Source organism: Danio rerio, chromosome 25 (genome assembly GCF_049306965.1).
Source record: "Danio rerio strain Tuebingen ecotype United States chromosome 25, GRCz12tu, whole genome shotgun sequence".
Classification (NCBI taxonomy): Eukaryota; Metazoa; Chordata; class Actinopteri; order Cypriniformes; family Danionidae; genus Danio; species Danio rerio.
Genome location: NC_133200.1, coordinates 27,248,528 through 27,270,387, shown reverse-complemented (window position 1 = coordinate 27,270,387; position 21,860 = coordinate 27,248,528). Strand labels below are relative to the sequence as shown.

Sequence of the window (21,860 nt, the reverse complement as noted above, 5' to 3'; positions counted from 1 at the left end):
TTCCACTAGAATAAAAGCAGATTTTAATGTTTAAAAAAAAAACAGTTTATTGGCAAAATTATTAGCCCCTTTAAGCTATATATGTATTTTTTTTTTGATAGTCTACAGAACAAACCATCATTATACAATAACTTCCTAATTGCCCTAACCTGCCTAGTTAACCCAATTTACCTAATTAAGCCTTTAAATGTCACTTTAAGCTGTAAGAAGTGTCTTGAAAAATATCTAGTAATTTGTTATTTACTGTCATCATTGCAAAGATAAAATAAATCAGTTATTAAAAAAATAAGTTATTAAAACTATTATGTCTAGAAATGTGTAGATAAAATATTCTCTCTGTTAAACAGAAATTGGTGAAAAAAAATAAACGGGGCTAATATTTCTGACTTTAACTGTGTATATAGGTGACGAAAATGAATGAATGAATCAATATATATTTACATATATATTAGTTACATAAGTTGTAAGGGTAATAACAATGGAATGACACAAGGAGAAAGTACTGAACTACTGAAATGTATTTAATACTTCATATTACTGTATATTATAGTAATAGCAGCTTAAAGACGATTTAAATTTTTGAGGTAACTGTTACTTACCCCTAATCTCATTCTAAATCTAAAAGAAATTATTTCATTAATTCATTTTCTTTTCGGCTTAGTCCCTTTATTAATCCGGGGTCGCCACAGCGGAATAAACCGCCAACTTATCTAGCATGTTTTTACGCAGCAGAAGCCCTTCCAGCTGCAACCCATTTTTGGTAAATTAATTAATCTTATGAACACATAAAATATTTTTGTTATGAAGTATTAGAGAAGTGCCTAAAATATACCATACACTGTAAACGATTTCTTGTTAAATTAACAGTAAGTTACTGGCAACAATTATCCAGTAGCTGCTGTATTTCATAAAACAGTAACATTACTGTAATACTAATTACTTTAGTATTACATTTACTGTAAAATGTAATACATCATTTTACTGTTTTCTTTTTTTACTGTAACACCAATTACAGTAGTGATACACATACTGCAAAACTGAAAACAGTATTTTACTGTACATTTTTACCATACAGAACTACGGTATTTTAACGTTACTTTCATTATTACTGTATAGTATTTTACAGTTATTAAATGTTATTTTATTGTATTTAATAGTGCTACTTTATAATGAGCAAAAAATGTTCAAAAATTGCACAAATGTTATTTTAATTGTTCAAGAAATACAAGAAAAATAAAGAAACTAAAACTTTAACTTCACAATAAAAGTTTATTGTGTAAACCCTACTGAAACAGTAGCAATTATTCAATATAACAAAGCAACAACACTAATGAACAATTGATCATTAAAACCAGTCAACAATTAATGCATCAAAAAGTATTAAAATTTTAAAAACAGGTGAAAATACTGCTACAAGACAGGAAATGATGAAGGCCAAATGATGTTGTGGAAAAGGGACAATGAAAAAGGGCAGGGGCACTTCTGATGATCCTGCAAAAATGACAAGCAAAATCAATCACTAAAGTAAAAACTAATCATGCCTCAAATTATTTAATTCACTTAGAAACCAAATACCGCACTGCTGTTTTATATATATAAAAAACTGTTCTTTATCGTTTTTGTTGGCAAAATACAGATTGTTGTCTATTTACAATTACACTAACATTAATGGGGAAAAGATCAGTCAAGTTAACACTAGTCAAAGAGTCCACACAGGTATGTAAAAAATAAAGTCTCTCCTTAACTTTATGTCTGACTCTGTATAGCTTAAATATCTAATTCCATGACCACACTACTAGTGCTTCCACGGATTTAAGAGGGGTGAACACAGTTCATTCTGACCTTAAGAGGCTACATATTAAAAATAAATAAATAAATAAAATAATCTAATTTAACGTGACTAATGTTAATCAAGTACTTTTAAGCTTTTAACATGTGAAAATCTACTTCTAACTTACAGACAAGATTACGTTAGAGAACATAAAAGCCGTGGGTGATTTAAAAAAAAATAATGCTAATGATAAGTTTCTGACATTTGGTTCGCATAAAACAAAGTAATCATTAAGCATTCTTTTTTGTCAAAATCTGCCGAGAGGCGCAGCAACACGATCAAATGTGTTAAAGTTGAGCAGAGAACTGAAGAGTAGTCAAACAGTCTACTTCATGAAATGTTTTGGGTAATATTCTGCGGTCAGTTCGTATAACTGTATTTCAATATGCAGTGATGGCATGTCAATGAGACAAATAAATATTATTACACCTCACCAGTGAAATTTCCTCAAATTAAATTATTATGATGTTACTGTATAATTTAAATACCAAATTTTTTAAAACAGTCACTGCTGATTACAAACTAACATTAAATAAGGCTTACAGAAATCCTGAATGCATGATAATATGAAGATTTATTACTCACTGATGTCGAAGCACTTCTAGGTTGTCAGAGATGTAGACAGGACAGAATATGTGCCATCAAATGAGCTCTTGTGCAGCCTTTGTTGGACATCAAGGTAGTATGTTCACCCACACTGTAAAAAAAAAATCTGTTATTTTACATGTTTTTTCCCCAGCAGCTAGGGTAATAGAGTCATTTGGTTAAGTCAAGTGGTTTAAAATCATTTTATTTATTAAATACTTGCTTACCCATATATAGATGTAAAAGTAACCAAAATAAATAATTTATTAAAATGTGTGGGATACTAAGCATGTTTGGTCTACAGAGAGAAGTAAACATTTATTTTAAGCATTGATTCTAATGAATCTATTTCTGAACTACATCCAACCTCGCCTCGGAAACAGCATTTTTGAGCATTTAGATCAGGGGTGCTCAACCCTGTTCCTGGAGATCTACCTTTCCACAGAGCTCACCTGCAACCTTGATCAAGAACACCTGTCTTTATTTACCAAGTGCTCCTTCAGATACTATTTAGTTTGTTTAGTTGCGTTTGATCAGGGTTGGAGCTAAACTCTGCAGAAAGGTCGATCTCCAGGAACAGGGTTGAGCACCCCTGTTTAAGACAATGAAAAATAAGACATCTAGATGATATTTTATATTCAGTCATTTGTGAAATTTAAATGACTTATATTCAGTATATACATAACATAAAATTAGAATAAGAATAAAAAGCAATACTCTATGCCAAATAAAATACTTCAGATCTAAATAAAGCAGGTGTTTTTACCTAAAGGTTCCTTTCCTCCAGTTAGTTTAGTTGCAGATCCCTCCACATCTGTGCTTTATTTGGTTCTTGACTTAAGAGTAACTGGTGTCGCATTCCAGGTCCATCACAATCTGAGCTAGAAAGACAATATGGCAAAAGACAAGACACATATAAATAAGTCTCAGAATAAAATATTTAAAAGGATAGTTTACTTTTCTGCCACCATTACTCCATGTGTTTTAAATCCATTTGAATTTCTGTTGAACACTAAAGCAGATATTTTGAAGAATGTTAGAAACCTGTAACTATTGACATCCATATTTGAACCAAAATTCTTAAAAAAAATATACGAGTTTGTGTTCAATGGAACAAAAAAAAAAAATCGAACTATTTTGAAACAAGTGGAGGATGCCAAAGATGCTATTATTTTCATTTTTGGGTGAACTGTCCCTTCAATTCAAGTGTCACGCATTACTCATAAAAACTGATGTATCGCTTGAGGAAAACTAAATGAAGTACCTCCTGTGAGCAAGCAGAATCATTTTGCCATTGTATTCAGCCAACTGACCCAGCCGAGGCTCGAACCAGCAACCTTCTTGCTGCACTACCTACTGTGCCACTGCGTCGCTACTGGAAGAAGAAAAAGAGGTTGTACATGAAACTCCTCACAACAAATCTGTGAACAACTTGACATTTCAAAATCTAATCAAAATGAGGAAGACATCAACATTACCTTGAATAATCAAGTGAGGAGAGATTGGTAGCATCAGTTTTTCAACATCAATTGCTGTAGCTGCAAAAAAGATAAATATAATAAAAGTAAAATAAGACTTAACATTTAATAATCTAAATCTATGGTACAACCATACCAATCTGTATGGGGTTCAAATAAATTTGTATACAAATCATTCCCTACACCTAAACACCAAAAATAAAATGTACAATTAATGACACACTATACAATAAGCTCATTAACCAGTGAGAAATAGACAATTAATATGAATTATGTTAATATTAAGGTTAGCTTAAAAGACATCAACTGAATTTTATTATCAGCTCAATTTAATAAAACAGTTTAGACTTGTTTCATTGTGAGTTTATTTTGAATAACTAAGTTAACTTACAGTTAACAAATTTAACCATAATGATAACTTAGTCAAAATGACCACATGAAGACCAGAGCTTACCTTAACGTTAAACGTTTAACTTTTCATGGTGACTTTGCCTTCATCTCAGTGTTGTGCTGAAATAGAGAATTCATTAATGCAGTTAACACGAAGTAGAAGTTACGTTTTTTTTTCAGGTAACGTTACTATGGTCAAAAACTCACTCAAGATAAACTCACTGTACATTATCTAATACCTCGCAAACACTACAAACACGGTCTGGCGTCGAATAACGTGACATAAGAACCTACAACTTAAGTACTTGGTTAATTATTTTAAATTACACACACACTACACGGAAATATACACAAAACAATCCTTTAACGAACAGACTTTGACTTTTAAACACTTACCGAGGATGAATTCACTGGAAGAAAAGGCGACAGGTGGATTTCAAATTAGGAGAGCCGTTGCTTGCCTGGTGAAGGTCGAATCGAGTCGGCTCGGTTCTATGAATTGGCTCCTTAGAGCAGTAAAGAGTCGAATCCGCCTAAAACCGATTCCTTTTTGTATATTATTGTAAGACACAACAATGACTCATTACTATTTCGTTATACTGCTCGGCCACACGCATTTATACACATTGCTGAATGTGCTTGTGAACACGTGTGATAAAATAATTCCCGAGCAAACGGTTCAATCCGATTCGGTTTCGTTTGAGTGCTAAACCGAACCAGTGCAAACGTGATATTGATAAAATAGTAATATTGTTTTTTTTTCACTTTACCAGCAAAAATATTACATATATCTGACTTTAACAATAAGAATAAGGTTCGCTTGAAGTGTTTTGAGAATTAATATTTTTTTCTCCCAGAGTTCATTTTACACCAACAAGCAAATAGTAATGGCGGATGAGAAAAGCCAGATCATATCATAAATATTACGTTTAATATGTCACGAAATGAAGTTTTATCAGTTTTTCATGCGAGAATGTAGTTCTTCCAAACTCAAATCTGTGGTTTGTTTATAGATATCATGTCTAATTTTAAGTGTGCTTTGCCGATAGGGGATATTCTGACCTCCAGGGGTTGACGGAGCTCCATCACTCATGTATCCGGCAAACCTAATGCTTTAATCGGCTTAGACATTATTGAGACATGCCCCTGTCTTCGATGGCTCGATAATAAATGTGTTATGAAATAAACTTTTAACCGTTTTTCATGCGAGAATGTAGTTGTTTTAAACTCAAGTCTGTGGTTTTTTTTATTAATATAGTGCGTATTTTAAAATGTTGTTTTGAAAATGCGGAGATATGTGACCTCTACAGTGGGTGCCCAATATTCTTGAATCCGAAAGCAGGTTGGTCACTCTGACATTTAAGCTGACTTTGAAATCATTTTGTGTGTTTAACAGTCTTTGGTTATGTGAATCAATTATTTTTGTTCCAATTTAAGTTTTGGTTTAGCACAAAGTTATGTTTATTAAATATTATTTAATATTTCCATGTTACCTTATAAAATGAAGGTGCAGTGCACCCAAAAATGGAAAACCAGGGGACATTTAATGCACTGAACAGTCTAAAGAAACTGGTTAGGTTATTTACTTCACAAAATAATTTGTCTAAAAATAAATAAACATAATAATCATAATATATAGTGTGTGTGGAGTTGATCTTGGTCATTTGCAGTACTGTATTTAGATGCACAGTAACTGATTTTTCCCCAAAATTCATTGTAAAATCTACAGTAACATACTGTTAACCACGTTCACAGTATAGAAAAGTTGAAAATACATTATTATACTGTGAAAACAACAATATATACAGTAACAAACTGTGCACAGCTTATACAGTAAAAAACTGTTGAGAAATGCAGTAAAATACTGTGAAAACAACAGAAATCGTTTACAGTGTAGTTATTTTAAAATTTAGGATGAACAAAAGCCTTTGAGTTTTCAACTTAATGTGGGTAAGTAAATGATGTAATATCGTAATATATGTAATGTTTTTAAACATGATAACAAAATGCTTTATTTTAATACGTAAGTTAAAACTTTTATTAATAAATATTTATTAAACAGTTTGCGAGTGCTAACAGTCAGTGAATGCAAGTGAGAGGAATTTAAATCTGTTGCCTAGTAATTTGTACATAAACATCCCTTCTGTTTTTTTAGGGTTTAAAGTTTCATAATTAAAATTGTCATGACAAGAATGAATGAATTTGCACCATTTTAGCATTGCAGTTTAACAAAATGGTGTGCTTTGAACTTAAACTTGGTGGTAAATGAGCTATAGTATAACTACAAGAATTTAGCCAAGAGATTCTAACTCATAATGCAGCATTTTTTTTTAAGTTAATTACAGAGTGAAAAATCCCTAGAAAAGTCTGAAAATTTGATTCAGAAAAGGATGCAATTTTTTTTAATGGAATTTGTGTAGTGTTTATACATGTAGATAAAAAAATGAACATTGCTCCATTGCTCTAATAAATTAAATTGCCACAAGTATTTTTATAGACTCACAATATTTGACTTTATTTTAAGGCTGCATGGCTTTTGACTATTCAGAGTTTTTGAAAAGGTTTAACTTAAATTTCTTTTTTTTTCAGTATGGCAGAGGGCGTTTTGGAGGTCCGTGGAAAAGGAAATGCTGGGTATTTGGAATGGTTGAAATTTTGCCTTCCCGAAAACCTGTTTTGCAGCTGGTGGACAAACGGGACAAGAAGACCCTTATACCAATCATAGCAAAACATTTCAAGAAAGACAGCATCATTCATAGTGATGAATGGCGTGCATACTCAAGTTTTTCAGAGAGGATTCCATCATCACGAGTACATACACAATACATTGAAAAGGCATGGGCAAACTACAAAAGGGAAGTATGGAGACTGCGTGCAAACCGGACAGAAAAGTCGCTGAAAAACCATCTAATATATATAGAATGGACTTATTGGTTGGGTAGGAAACACAAACAAGGGATTCTTGGAAGGCTTATACATGACATCAGTCAGCTCTACCAGTGTGTGTGTATACAATTAAGGTCAGAATTTTTAGCCCCCCTTTGAATTTTGTTTGAAAATGATGTTTTAACAGATTCAGGAAATATTCACAGTATGTCTAATAATATTTTTTTTCTTCTGGAGAAAGTCTTATTTGTTTTATTTTGGCTAGAATAAAAGCAGTTTTGAATTTTTGAAATCCATTTTAAGGTCAAAATTATTAGCCCCTTAAAGCTATATATTTTTTTACAGAACAAACCATCTACAGAACAAACCATCGTTACACAATTACTTGCCTAATTACCCTAACCTGCCTAGTAACCCTAATTAACCTAGTTCAGCTTTTAAATGTCACTTTAAGCTGTATAGAAGTGTCTTGAAAAATATCTAGTAAAATATTATGTACTGTTATCATGGGAAAGATAAATAGAGTTATTAAATCTATTTTGGTAAGAAATGTGTTGATAAAATCTTCTCTCCATTAAACAGAAATTGTGGAAAAAAATAAACGGGGCCTAATAATTCAGACTTCAACTCTCTCTCTCTCTCTCTCTCTCTCTCTCTCTCTCTCTATTTATATATATATATATATATATATATATATATATATATATATATATATATATATATATATATATATATATATAGTTGAAGTCAGAATTGTTAGCCCCCCTGAATTATTAGCACCCGTTTATTTTTTCCCCAATTTCTGTTTAATAGAGGGAAGATTGTTTCAGCACATTTCTAAGCCAAATAGTTTTAAAAACATATTTCTAATAACTGATTTATTTAATATTTGCCATGATGACAGTAAATAATATTTTACTTGATATTTTTCAAGACACTTCTATACAGCTTAAAGTGACATTTAAAGGCTTAACTAGGTTAATAAGGTGAACTAGGCAGGTTAGGGTACTTAGGCAAGTTATTGTATATCAATGGTTTGTTCTGCAGACAATCAGAAAAAAAATAGCTTAAAGGGGCTAACAATCTTGTCCCAAAAATGATTTTAAAAAAATTAAAACTGCTTTAATTCTAGCCGAAATAAAACAAATAAGACTTTTTCCATAAGAAAAAATATTATCAGACATACTGTGAAAATTTCCTTGCTCTGTTAAACATCATTTGGGAAATATTTAAAAAAGAAAAAAAATCAAAAGGGGGCTAATAATTCTGACTTTATTTCAACTGCGTGTGTGTGTGTGTGTATATATATATATATATATATATATATATATATATATATATATATATATATATATATATATATATATATATATATATATATATATATGAGCAATATCACACGAGTAGCAGTGCGATATGGCTGTATATCGGCACTGGTGGGAGGCGTGCGTTAGTGTCCCCATCAGTGCTGATATACAGCCATATCGCAGTGCTACGAGTGTGATATTGCGTTTATACAACAGTTCGATGGCATAATTGTGGATATAAAAACTAAATCAAATATGGTTCTCAAAAACCCTTTAGTATGAGGAACTACTTTCTTCCGCATTGGATTCAAATCATAAGCTGACAGTTAAACAGCTGAGCAAGCATCTTTTAAACTTTAGATCTGTAGTGTCTGCTTTCTGCTGGCTGTATGTGGGCGGAGTAATTGACAAAGGGTAAAGAGGCTGTACGGGTGCTGATATTACTTAAATATATCACGGCTATCAGCCAATCAGATTCAAGAACCAGACAGAATTGTTGTATATATATATATATATATATATATATATATATATATATATATATATATATAGAGAGAGAGAGAGAGAGAGAGAGAGAGAGAGAGAGAGAGAGAGAGAGATTTGATTTTACAAATCCTTTTATTAACAAGCAATTATTTAACAATTGATTTACAGCTCAAATCAATTCATTTATAAAAAACAGCTCTTCATTAATGACAGAACACAAGCCATCGTCGCAACACCATTCAATTTTAAACACATTAATTGCTTTCATCATTTTATAGTAATTAAAATCAACAATAATTCTTGATTTTACTAGGTTTTTAAAAACTACTACAATGTTTTTACCATTCCTCTTTTCTATTTCATTTTTTCTTGTAATATAAATAGCTGATTTCGCTTGACCAAAAATAAAATTCAATAATTGACATTTATATTTGTTTTGTCTTTTATATTTAAAACCTAATATAAAACATTGTTTCGTAAATAAAAAAACCAAGTAAAGAAACTAAAATATTTAAAAGATCAAACAGAGGAGCAAGTCTTTTACAATACAAAAAACAGTGAAAAATTGTTTCCCTTTCTAAACAAAACGGACATTGATCACTCACACTAGAATTTATTTTAGTCACAAATGCATTAACAGCTATAGCACCGTGTAAAATTCTCCACTGCAAATCCCCCGATCTTTTATTCAATGGTGGTTTATACAAGATTCTCCATTCTGGTTTTTCTTCTTCTGCTAAACACAGTTTATTGCTCCATACAGTGTCAGATCTCTCTTTTAAAGTATATTTATTATTTAGTTTCACAATATTTTTATAAAGCACTTTCCCTTTAACTGTACTAAAATCAACATTCCCATTTTCCTTAAAACATAACAATGGACTATTAATCCCAGAATTTTCAATCTTAGGTGTAAGTCTAATGTCTGGGAAACAATCTTGATCATTAGGGAAAATAATACCTTGACTGTAACCTTCAATTAAAATTTTTTCTTTTTCATTTAAAAAAACTTTTCAAAACATTCAAAAATTTTGTAACAAACCTCACCGATCTAATTCCCATATATAAAGCAACATTTTCTGCATCTCTTAGTCCAAAACCCGCCTTGTCAACAATGTCTCTTAGTTTGGTCATTTTGTTGGAAATAAGCAATTCTTTTAGTCCTGGGGTATCATCTTTTGTTACATCAAGGCGACTGCCAAGAAGTACTGGTTCTTCAAGCAGCCAGAAAAGAGATGTTGTTGAATCTGCCCGCAAATGTTTAAAAAGTCCCCATACTTTAAAAATACTTTTGTAGAAAGAAGGTATTCCAGTCAGATCTAGATGCACATTATCTGTCAAAAAAAGTGACGCATGAAGATTCAAGCCATTTATTCCACGTAGGATGCATTGAGCTAAAGGCCTCCACACGAGATTTTCAGGCCCATACAACAACTTCTGAACGAATTGTAATCTATATGTGGCTCCCCTGCTCACAAGATTCACCAACCCTTGGCCACCTTCATCTCTTGGTAGAAACAGAACACTTTGAGGTGTCCAGTGCAAATTGTCCCTAAAGAAGTTGACCAGTTCTCCTTGAATTTTTGGTAAGAGTCCAGCAGGTGGATCAACACAAGCAAGTTTATGCCACATAGAGGAACTCACCAAATTGTTAATAATGAGTGTTCGTCCTCTGTAAGAAAGTTGTGGAAGCAACCATTTCCACTTCTGTAAACGACTTTGAATTTTTTCAAGCAATCCGTTCCAGTTTTGTTGAACAAAGTCACTTTTACCTAGGTAAACTCCAAGGTATTTAAAAAAAAACCCTCTTCCATTTTAATCCTCCAGGTAATAAGGGAGGGTCTCTTTTCCAGTCACCTATGAGAAGTGCTTCACTTTTTTCCCAATTAACTTTGGCAGAAGAAATCTTTTTAAAATTGTTAATAATACATTCCAGTCTTCTTACATCATCAGTGTTAGTTATAAAAACAATAACATCATCTGCATATGCTGAAAGTTGCACTTGAGCATTACAGTGGGGTATAGAAAAACCTTTTAATTCCGCTCTTATTCTGTGTAGAAGAGGTTCAATGGCAATGGAATATAACATTCCTGACATAGCACAACCCTGTCTAACACCTCTCTGTACATCAAAAGGAGCGCTTAAACCACCATTGATTTTGAGTACACTTTGAATGTTACTATACATTACCTCAATCATTTTTATAAAATGAGTACTAAAACCAAAAACCTTTAAAACTTTTTTCAAATACTCATGTTCAACACGATCAAAAGCTTTCTCTTGATCTAATGAGATCAATCCACAATTAATACCAAATAATTTAGCAACTTCTAACGCATCCCTAATTAAAAAAATATTATCAAAAATTGATCTATTTGGTATAGAGTAATTTTGATTAGGCTGTATAATTTGGTCCAGTTCTTTACTTAGTCTTACAGCTAAAGCCTTTGATAAAATTTTATAATCTGAACACAAAAGTGACACAGGTCTCCAGTTACCTAATTTTTGAAGATCTCCTTTTTTGGGTAAAAGAGTAATAACTGCTCTTCTACAACTCAAAGGCAATGATCCTTTATTTAAACTGACATTTAAAACTAGAAACAAATCTTCACCAATCACTGGCCATAAAACTTTATAAAAATCAACAGGAATTCCATCAATGCCAGGCGATTTGCCATTTTCCATGCTCATCCTTACTGTATATAATTCATCTTGTGATATAGGCAGCTCAAGCATTGCATTGGATTCATCATCAACTTTAGAGAGATTTTCAAAAAAAACTGAGTTTTCAACATCCCTCTGTAATACTTCACATTTATATAAAGATGAATAAAAATTAACTGCATATTTGCGAATCTTACTAGAATCTGTAATATCTTCTCCTGTTTCAGACTTTAATGAATGTATTAATCGGCTTTTTCCATTCTTTTTTTCCAAATTGAAGAAAAATTTTGAAGGTGCATCCATTTCTGAAATATTTTGAAACCGAGAACGAATTAAAGCACCCTTTGCTTTTACATTCAATAAATCTGCAAGTAAATCTTTTTTAGTTTTACTTTCTTCAAAATCAGTGCTATTATTTGTAGAAGCTGTTGTATTTAAAAGTTCTGTTATATTTTTTTCTAACTCTTTCATTGCTCGCATTGTTTCTTTAGTAACATTAAAAGTGTACTCTTTACATAACTCTTTAATTTGTATTTTCCCGCAATCCCACCATTGTTGCAGTGAAGAATACATTTGTTTTTGTTTTTTAAAATTTTCCCAAAAAACAGAAAAAAATTCTTTAAAATTTTCATCATTTAAAAGTGATGTATTAAAGTGCCAGTATGCACTTTTTACTTTCACAGAATTGACAAAAATCTTACAAATAACCGAACAGTGGTCAGAAAACCCAACCGGAATTATACGACAATCTTTGACATAATTTATTTGAAACTTAAACATATAGAACCTGTCAAGTCTTGCCATAGAAATTTGGTTATCTTTGCTATGTACCCAAGTATATTGTCTATCATTTAAATGTACATTTCTCCACACATCACATAAATCACAAACTTGTACTAAATTCTTCATTTCTTTCTGCGAAGCATTATGTGGTTCTAAATGATTTCTATCCATTTTATCATTTTCTGTGCAATTAAAATCTCCACCTAAAAACAATAAATCTTCTGAATCTACATTATTGATAACATCACAAAACTTCTTTAAAAAAAATATTCTTTCAGCTCCTTTATTAGGAGCATAAATATTTAAAAACACCATTGTTGCATGTTCAAACTTGACTTTGACTTTCAAAAAACGGCCTTTAACTATTTCTTCTGTTTCAACAGACAGTGGAGTAACTGTCTTAGAAAACAAAACAGCCACTCCTCCACTGTTGTAAGCCAAATGACTCATAAAAATCTGACCATCCCAATCTTTCTTCCAGTTTATTTCATTAAGATTGTCACTATGTGATTCTTGAATAAACGTGACATCTAGGCGTTTCATTTTTATGAATTCAAATAAACACATTCTTTTCTGACTGTCTCTAGCACCATTTAAATTGAGAGTTCCAATGTTAAACACTCTCATTGTAAATGATGTTTTAAAAATAAAAGAAACAATCAGAAATACTGCAACCTTAACCAAGAACAAATTACACCAACTCTGGTTTTTCATCATTAAGGAGGTTTTTTTTTCTTTACTTTACCCACTAATTTCCTTAGACGATAAACCTCTGTGTCTATGAATGCACCTTCTCTAGTCAGAATCTTTACATCTTTCACGAAAGCAGAAATATCTTCAAAATAATCCTCAGCCTCCACGTTTGGTAAAAATTTTGTTTCCCTCAGAAATTTCTTGATTCCCTTGATTCCTTGAAAAGGAATAAACTGAAGAACTGGAATCAGAAGAATCAGCATCGTTATCTGATATTATATAATCAGCCTTACTCTTGTCTTTTTTTGCTTGTTTGATCATTTTGTTTTCACTGACTTTTTTTCTTTTATGAGGAACTTTAAAGATTTGCTCTGGTTCAATTTCCATTTCCACTATCCCTTCACCTGTACTTTCCTTAGCTGTCCCAGCTGTGGAAAAAGTTGCCTTTTGGCTACTTGTGTCATCCTTAGAATTAATTGAGGTTTGAACAGCAGACGAACCTGCTACTACCTCTGCCATAGTAGGAGCCACCGCACCTCCCCCGCCTCTCCCCTCAGAGACCGCAGCATCAGCCGCAGGTGCAGCGGCATCCATCGCGACAGACGCAGCCGCAGAAGACTCGCCTTGTACGTCTCCCTGACCTGTCTCACCACCACTTGTACATGATCGAATTAAATGCCCAATTTTTCCGCACCCGAAGCACTTCATTATGCTCTCGGATGTTGCGTAAATGGTGTTATTGAACCCATCTACTTTGACATTAAACGATAGGTTTAATTCGTCATTGTTGTCTTTCAGAATCATATAAACTTGTCTTCTAAAAGACATCACATGTTTAAGCATGGGTGATTTACACCCAAGAGCTATTTTCCTGATCGGTGAAACTAATTTGCCAAAAGAAGATAATTCTTTTGCAATGCATGCATCGAAAACAAATGGAGGTATGTTTGACACAATAAGAGAAAGTAAAAAAAATTCATTTTGAAAACGAAATGCATTGGTTTAATTTTTTTGCTGTTTGAAATAACTAACACTCATTTGGGGGATGGTGGGTCTCTAGGAGGGGGGGTCTTTGGAACGACCGCTGGCAAACGCTATGGATGAGCTCACCGGGGGCGTTGGTTAGACCAGGGGGGAGAGCCCACCAAGCCATGCCCGGATAGAGACCACTCTCCCCGGCATGACCCGCGCCTGGAGGGGGGGTAGCGCGTCGCTGGGTTTCGCTGACCTGCCGTCGAGTTTTCGATAACAGACACATATGAAGGACTTAGTGCAATTTTCGATTTAGTGGTTGAACGAACCAGGGGTCTAAAGAGGGGCCCGTTGCCCCAAAACAAGCGTTCAAACCCGGGCAAACCAAGTGGACGCTGCTGCCCTGGTCCTACCAAGGACCCAGGCCTCATTGGCCAGCAAAGCTGCCCCAAAACAAGCGTTCAAATCCCAGCAAACCAAGTGGGCGCTGCTGCCCTGGTCCTACCAAGGACCCAGGCCTCAATGGCCAGCAAAGCTGCCCCAAAACAAGCGTTCAAATCCGGGCAAACCAAGTGCGCGCTGCTGCCCTGGTCCTACCAAGGACCCAGGCCTCAATGGCCAGCAAAGCTGCCCCAAAACAAGCGTTCAAACCCGGGCAAACCAAGTGCGCGCTGCTGCCCTGGTCCTACCAAGGACCCAGGCCTCATTGGCCAGCAAAGCTGCCCTAAAACAAGCGTTCAAACCCGGGCAAACCAAGTGCGCGCTGCTGCCCTGGTCCTACCAAGGACCCAGGCCTCAATGGCCAGCAAAGCTGCCCCAAAACAAGCGTTCAAACCCGGGCAAACCAAGTGGGCGCTGCTGCCCTGGTCCTACCAAGGACCCAGGCCTCATTGGCCAGCAAAGCTGCCCCAAAACAAGCGTTCAAACACGGGCAAGGCCAGTGGGCTGAACACCATGGGAGTCAGGGGTCCATGGCAGGCCACCGCGCGCAAAGGCCTATTTGGGTCACCAACGGTAAGCGATGGGTCAGAGAGAGACAAGGGGGGGGTCTTTGGTGATCAGTGCTTGCCCGGGATAAGTGAGGGTGTATTGGGCAGAGAACACGTGACATGAAGCCTCGGAGGCCAATGGTTCACCAGCGGCACCATTTACGCACCAGCTGAGACCTAAGTGCGCTCACCGGGGGCGTTGGTTAGACCAGGGGGAGAGCCCACCAAGCCATGCCCGGATAGAGACCACTCTCCCCGGCATGACCCGCGCCTGGAGGGGGGGTAGCGCACCCCTGGGTTTCGCTGACCTGCCGTCGAGTTTTCGATAACAGACACATATGAAGGACTTAGTGCAATTTTCGAATTAGCGGTTGAACGAACCAGGGGTCTAAAGAGGGGCCCGTTGCCCCAAAACAAGCGTTCAAACCCGGGCAAACCAAGTGGGCACTGCTGCCCTGGTCCTACCAAGGACCCAGGCCTCAATGGCCAGCAAAGCTGCCCCAAAACAAGCGTTCAAACCCGGGCAAACCAAGTGGGCGCTGCTGCCCTGGTCCTACCAAGGACCCAGGCCTCATTGGCCAGCAAAGCTGCCCCAAAACAAGCGTTCAAATCCGGGCAAACCAAGTGCGCGCTGCTGCCCTGGTCCTACCAAGGACCCAGGCCTCATTGGCCAGCAAAGCTGCCCCAAAACAAGCGTTCAAATCCGGGCAAACCAAGTGCGCGCTGCTGCCCTGGTCCTACCAAGGACCCAGGCCTCATTGGCCAGCAAAGCTGCCCCAAAACAAGCGTTCAAATCCGGGCAAACCAAGTGCGCGCTGCTGCCCTGGTCCTACCAAGGACCCAGGCCTCATTGGCCAGCAAAGCTGCCCCAAAACAAGCGTTCAAACCCGGGCAAACCAAGTGGGCGCTGCTGCCCTGGTCCTACCAAGAACCCAGGCCTCATTGGCCAGCAAAGCTGCCCCAAAACAAGCGTTCAAATCCGGGCAAACCAAGTGCGCGCTGCTGCCCTGGTCCTACCAAGGACCCAGGCCTCAATGGCCAGCAAAACTGCCCCAAAACAAGCGTTCAAACCTGGGCAAACCAAGTGGGCGCTGCTGCCCTGGTCCTACCAAGGACCCAGGCCTCATTGGCCAGCAAAGCTGCCCCAAAACAAGCGTTCAAACCCGGGCAAACCAAGTGCGCGCTGCTGCCCTGGTCCTACCAAGGACCCAGGCCTCAATGGCCAGCAAAGCTGCCCAAAACAAGCGTTCAAATCCGGGCAAACCAAGTGCGCGCTGCTGCCCTGGTCCTACCAAGGACCCAGGCCTCAATGGCCAGCAAAGCTGCCCCAAAACAAGCGTTCAAACCCGGGCAAACCAAGTGCGCGCTGCTGCCCTGGTCCTACCAAGGACCCAGGCCTCATTGGCCAGCAAAGCTGCCCCAAAACAAGCGTTCAAACCCGGGCAAACCAAGTGGGCGCTGCTGCCCTGGTCCTACCAAGGACTCAGGCCTCATTGGCCAGCAAAGCTGCCCTAAAACAAGCGTTCAAACACGGGCAAGGCCAGTGGGCTGAACACCATGGGAGTCAGGGGGTCCACGGGAGTCAAGGGTCTATGGCTGAGCTGCTAACCTGTCTCCCAGCGTCCGTCACCCCGCAGCAAACATAAGACCCCATCGCTGACGGAGGCTAGAACGACGTGCGGCTGGTGCCCCATACACGAGCCCAAGGCCGGTGGTGACCCATTCACAAACCCGAAGACCGATTGGGCCACCAGCGGTACGTCTTGGCCAGTTGGGTCACCAGCAGCACGTCTGTCTTATCCGTGCGGTTTGGAGGAGTTAGTGTCCCCGGGCTTAATAGTGGGGTGCCCGGGCACTGCTGGTGATTAGGTGCAAATCTAGAGGGTCCTTTGGAACCAGCGCTTGCCCCCGGAGAGTGTGTGTACCTCGGGCATTGCGCGCCGGGCACAGCCCCCCCCACCGCTGGATGCCAGAGGCCCCAGGCCAGGGAGAGGAGCTGGGCTCGCCCCCCAAGGAGGGTGTGTGTACCTCGGGCAGTGCGCGCAGGGCACAGGCCCCCCCCACCGCTGGATGTCAGAGGCCCCAGGCCAGGGAGAGGAGCTGGGCTCGTCCCCCAAGGAGGGTGTGTGTACCTCGGGCAGTGCGCGCAGTGTACAGGCCCCCCCCACCGCTGGATGTCAGAGGCCCCATCAATGGTTCACCAGCGGCTCCATCAATGGTTCACCAGCGGCACATCTTTACGCATCTAGCGCAAAGGTCCAACAGGAAAACGTTATGCCTGGCGCTCACCGGGGCGTTGGTTAGACCCAGACCCGAGCCCACCAAACCATGCCCGACGGGAGACCACCCTTCCCGGCCTACTTGTCGGGACGTCCCGCGCCTGGAGGTTTTTGCCCGACACCCACAATCTCTGACCTGCCATCAGGGTTTCGGGGAAGGCGAAGATTTATGGACTTAGTCTCTGACAGTCCAGTCGCCAGACCCCACGGTGACTGATCGATAGGAGCTAGTGTGGCGCCCCAGGGGCTAGGCCCCCACCCAGGCCCCCCAAAGCACCAATGGGGTCGGCCTATATGGGTGTGGCAGATCCTCCCCGTCCTGGGCGCTCTATCAGGGAGGCGTGGGGGTGTCCCTCCGCACACAGCACCCCCCCTTCCCGCCCCGATCTGTGGGTAAGGACCCAGATGGCCCGTCTGGCTAAATGACCCAGAGCTTGTCTGCTGCTCAGCCCGCCCGCCAGCCCGCCCCCCTGGACTCTGTTTCCCCCGCGCCGATACTCAGCCCGTGCCCCCGCCCCTCGCCCTGCGAGGGCTGGGGGATGTTCGGTGGGTTCGGTCGAGTCACCCGGCATGGTGAATCGAGCCCCCAGGCTTCGATTCTACCCCCGCCCGAGTGTGTGCGTCTGCATCCCGTCCGTCCGCCCGCAATGCCGCCCACCCCCTGGGTTTATCCTTGCTGGCTCCCGGCTGACCCCCACCCCGCCTACCCTGCTCCCGGGGGGAGTGAGGGTGGTTGGTTGGGGGGGGGGAGCTAGTGGACTCCGGCGAGGTGAAACGTGCCAGGGTCAGTGGTGCCGGGATTACGGGCTGTCTGGAGCCCCCTTTCGATGGTTAGTGCGTATCCATGTTGGTTGTAGCAGGTCACAAAAGCTCCCGCGGCTGGTGCGTGTGGAGATGTTCCCCCCCCCAAAAAACGGCGCATGTTCGATGGGGCTCAAACAATCCCCATTTTGGGGTGGAAAAATTGAACGAGAAAGACTGTGGAACAGCTCCCGCTGGCCAGAACAGCAATGAAGGGGGGATAGGGAGTGAGGTGGGACACCCCTTCCCCAACTCGAGTCGTAACAAGAGAGAGAGGTGTCGAACCGCTGACCGGGGCAACGATGAAGGGGCGGTGGGGTGCATTGTTTAACGGGACACCCCCCCCTCTGGTTCCTTTGAAAAGGGGGGAAGGGAGTGAGGTGGACACCCCTCTCCCCCCTACTTGAGAGTCGTAACAAAAGAAGGCTTGAACCGAATGGATCTCCGTAGGGCATTGGCTTACACCTCCTGGTGCGTGGGGGTGTCCTTCCCCTTTAAGAAATACGGGTCCACCAACGTCATGACGCGGAAGTGGACGCCGCCTCCGGCCGCTTATCAACCGCCGCACATGGCGTGTGGGCCCCTTTCCCCCTCTGCATTGGCTCTAGCACGGTCATGGCTGAATGTGCCCTATGCTTCAACGTCTACAGCCGGCTTGCACCTCACCTGACGGCCGTTCACAAGGTGACCAACTCGGACGAGAAGCGGCTGCTGCTCGCGCTGGCCGCCGGCCGCGTGGACACGCGGAAGACACCGTGCCCGGTCCCGGGCTGTCGCCGGACGCCAGCCCGCCTAGACAGGCACTTGAGGCAGCACGCAGAGCTCTCGACCTCGGGAAGGAAAGAGGCTATGGGAAGGACGAAACGCCGGAAAGTAGCTCGGGAGTTGCAGTGGCTGCGGTCCACCCAGCCTGCAATCCCCGTCGTGTCCCAGCTAGCATCGTCCTCCGAGGGGGAGCGGGACTCGGAGGGCCCAGAGGCCGGCCGCCCGTACGCCGCCCGCGGCTGCAGGCGCGACACCGAGCGCATACAGGCTCAGCTCACGGACCTGGGGAAACAGGTTACCAAGATGCGGTCCACCCTGCTCCAGATCACACGCCTCTACCGGGAGCTAAGAAAGGGCGAAGGGGGGAGAAGGAGGAGGAAGAGGGCCAGGAGAACCAGGTCGCCTCCTGCACCACCGACTCCCGGGCGAGGGGCGGCCGGAGGTCCGACGCCCCCCGAGCCTCCGGAGGCTTTGGAAACCACTGCCTAGCCGTTCCCGGATCACGTCCCAGCGCTGAGTTGAGTATATTTCAGGCACGTCACTGTCACTCTGCTGGGTGTGTGTCTTCGGGGAAGTTGACTCTTGGTTGTGCTCGTTCCACAGACCTTCTCTTGGGGGAGTTCGAAGGGTACCAACTAGTCAGCGAGCCCACCCCCCGCCTGCGGAACAACGTCACTTCGAAGCTGGGGAGAATCAAAGCCTTCCTTGGTTACATGGCCAGGGGCACCGCGGAGCCAGGGAACTTCCTTTTCCTCAACCAACCAGCCCGAATCAGAGCGTGGGCCGCCCTGCTAGGTCAGACGCGGATGGCCAAGCCCACCAGGCAGCACTATCTGAAGAACATGGCCCAATTCCTCGACTACTTATCGGAAACGCCGCCGGCCGCCTGTCGGCTCTCCAGCACAGCTCTGGTTCTGATTCGACGGGAGGTCAGAGCCCTCATTCGCGGCATACGCCGGCATGTCATCGTGCACGAGGTACGGACCAAGCAGGCGAAGGAAAGCCGACTGATCCGCAAGGCCAGCCTGGTGCGCTGTCACCGGACCGCTGGGAGGAAAATTCCCGCCCTGCTAGGTAAGCAAGCCCTTCCGCCGTTCCAGCGATTCCCCCCCTGTTCGGTCTTCCGGGGCACCAACAGCCCTTGGTTCACCCAGCCACATCTGTCTGCCCCTCTCCCCCGCGAATGGGACTCATTCGGGGGGGAAGGGGAGCAGACAGACGTGGCTGGGTGAACCAAGGGCTGCTGGTGGCCTAGGTTTAATTTCCTCTCCGCGCCACCAGCAGCTCTTGGTTGAGCTGCTGGCGCCCCGGAGAACAGGTCACCAGCAGCCAAGAACTGTTGGTGACCCAGAGAGGAAATAGAACCGTCGGTGGTCTAATCTGTCTAATGTCCTTCACCAGATAGCCTCGAATCCAACCCAAGCACTAGGCAACAGTGGCGCTTCTATGGCTTTCTGACTGGCTACCTAACCTCCATCTCTGGGCACCGCTGTGGAGTCTTCCAGAATCTCACAATCCAGGAGGTTGAAGAGGCCTCCAGAAGCCCCGACGAGTCTGCTTATGTCATTAACGTGAGTATGGCGCAAGTAAGGTGGGTGTCACCAGTAGCATGCTCTCTCACTCACTGCTTGTTCTCTGACGGCAGATTACCACTCACAAAACAAACAGAGCCTTTGGGGCGGCGCAGCTGTCCCTAAACAGGGAGGAATACAGCTGGTTCTGCAGGTTTTTGGCGCTGCGGGCTGGTCTCCCCGGAGGGAGCCAGGCTACCTATTTCTTTTTCACTTCCAGAGCCAGTCCTTGTCGGACCCTGAACAAGTACTTTCAGTCTGCTTGGGTCAGTATGGGCCTTCCAGGCAAACCCACCTTTACTGACGTACAGACTGCGATCGCGACCCATGTGAGTAGGCATTGTGACGCCCCTGTAACTACCAGCGGCGGCTTCGATCCTAATCAAGCTTCTGTCTCTCTCCGACGCAGGCAAAGAATGCACACTCTTCAGAGGATCGCCGCAAGGTGGCGCAATTCATGTGCCATGACACTTCAACCTCAGATAAGTTCTACGCACTTCACCTCGGACCTCTCCAAGCACGCGAGCGCCGCAGACTCTTTGAAAGGGTCCTGGTGGAGGAGGAGGAGGAGGATGGGGAGGCAGCGGGCACTGAAAGCCCCCCGCGGAAAGGGCGCAAGAGGACAGAGACTCCCGTCTCTCCCCTGGTAAAAATCAGATTCTCTTTGGCGTGGACAGCAGAACGTGTGGCATTGGCTAACTGCCCTTTATGTGTCTCTTTTCCAGGAGGGAACCAGCAGGAGGACGCTGCCATGGCGCCCTGCCAGGGGGAAAAGCCAGGGCGCTCGCCCGCTCGAACAAACAGAAGACTCTGAATCGTCCTGAATAAATATTGTACAACTTAACGGTCAAATGGTGTTCAGTGTCTTCATTATTCCTTTTATTTATTATCTGTGTGGTAAAAGTAGATTCAGTAGGCACAAAAATGAGCCCTGTCTTCTTAGTTCAACGCTGTATGCCTGCTGCGTCCAGGTTCTGCCTTGGTTACGTTCCGATTGGGACAGATTAGCCCTAACTTGTGTGTTAAAAGTGTCACGTGGGATGCCCTCGTCCAGGTTCTGCCTTGGCTACGTTCCAATTGGGACAAACTATCCCTGCCTTGTGTGTTAAAAGTGACTCGCGGGACGCCCCCGTCCAGGTTCAGCCTTAGTTGATAGCTCATAGGGAGAATGAATCCTTTTTGCAGCACAAGGACGTGATGGGCTGGACAAATCTGTCCAGGTCTGCAAATGCTTTGAACGCCCAGAAGGCCTGGAGTCCAATTCTGTATATTAGCAAGCTTCTCCCGGGACAGCTCGGTCCTTAGAGATGCATGAATAGGTCAGGACAGGGCAGCTGTGGAGTGGAGGTTAACTTTATGGAGGACATGCGCGTACCTGC

At 41.9% G+C, this 21,860-nt stretch overlaps 1 protein-coding gene and 1 long non-coding RNA gene across 3 annotated transcripts; one reads left to right on the top strand and one right to left on the bottom strand.

The window, feature by feature from the left end:
* Positions 1–834: 834 nt before the first annotated feature.
* Positions 835–6,181, bottom strand: LOC137489401 (uncharacterized). Of its 2 annotated transcripts, none has more exons than XR_011008827.2 (7): positions 4,681–6,181; positions 4,349–4,404; positions 3,895–3,954; positions 3,681–3,791; positions 3,183–3,297; positions 2,417–2,528; positions 835–1,491 (listed from the first exon to the last, which is right to left on the bottom strand). It is a non-coding gene; the product is annotated as an uncharacterized lncRNA (long non-coding RNA). The 2 variants fall into 2 exon arrangements; XR_012400438.1 differs by having other exon boundaries at positions 1,253–1,491; positions 3,681–3,788.
* A 12,414-nt stretch (positions 6,182–18,595) lies between these two features.
* LOC137489364 (uncharacterized) lies at positions 18,596–21,333 on the top strand. Its single transcript, XM_068217542.2, has 5 exons — positions 18,596–19,984; positions 20,312–20,481; positions 20,556–20,810; positions 20,891–21,127; positions 21,207–21,333. Exons 1-5 carry the CDS (start codon positions 18,769–18,771, stop codon positions 21,303–21,305), a joined length of 1,977 nt encoding a protein of 658 aa, XP_068073643.2. The 5' UTR covers positions 18,596–18,768; the 3' UTR covers positions 21,306–21,333.
* Positions 21,334–21,860: the final 527 nt, after the last annotated feature.

Coding starts and splice junctions, on each gene's coding strand:
- LOC137489364 (XM_068217542.2), top strand. CDS start 18,769: ATGTGCCCTATGCTTCAACGTCTACAGCCGGCTTGCACCTCACCTGAC. Junction 20,482..20,555: donor AGTCTGCTTATGTCATTAAC/GTGAGTATGGCG, acceptor CTCTGACGGCAG/ATTACCACTCACAAAACAAA. Junction 20,811..20,890: donor AGACTGCGATCGCGACCCAT/GTGAGTAGGCAT, acceptor TCTCCGACGCAG/GCAAAGAATGCACACTCTTC.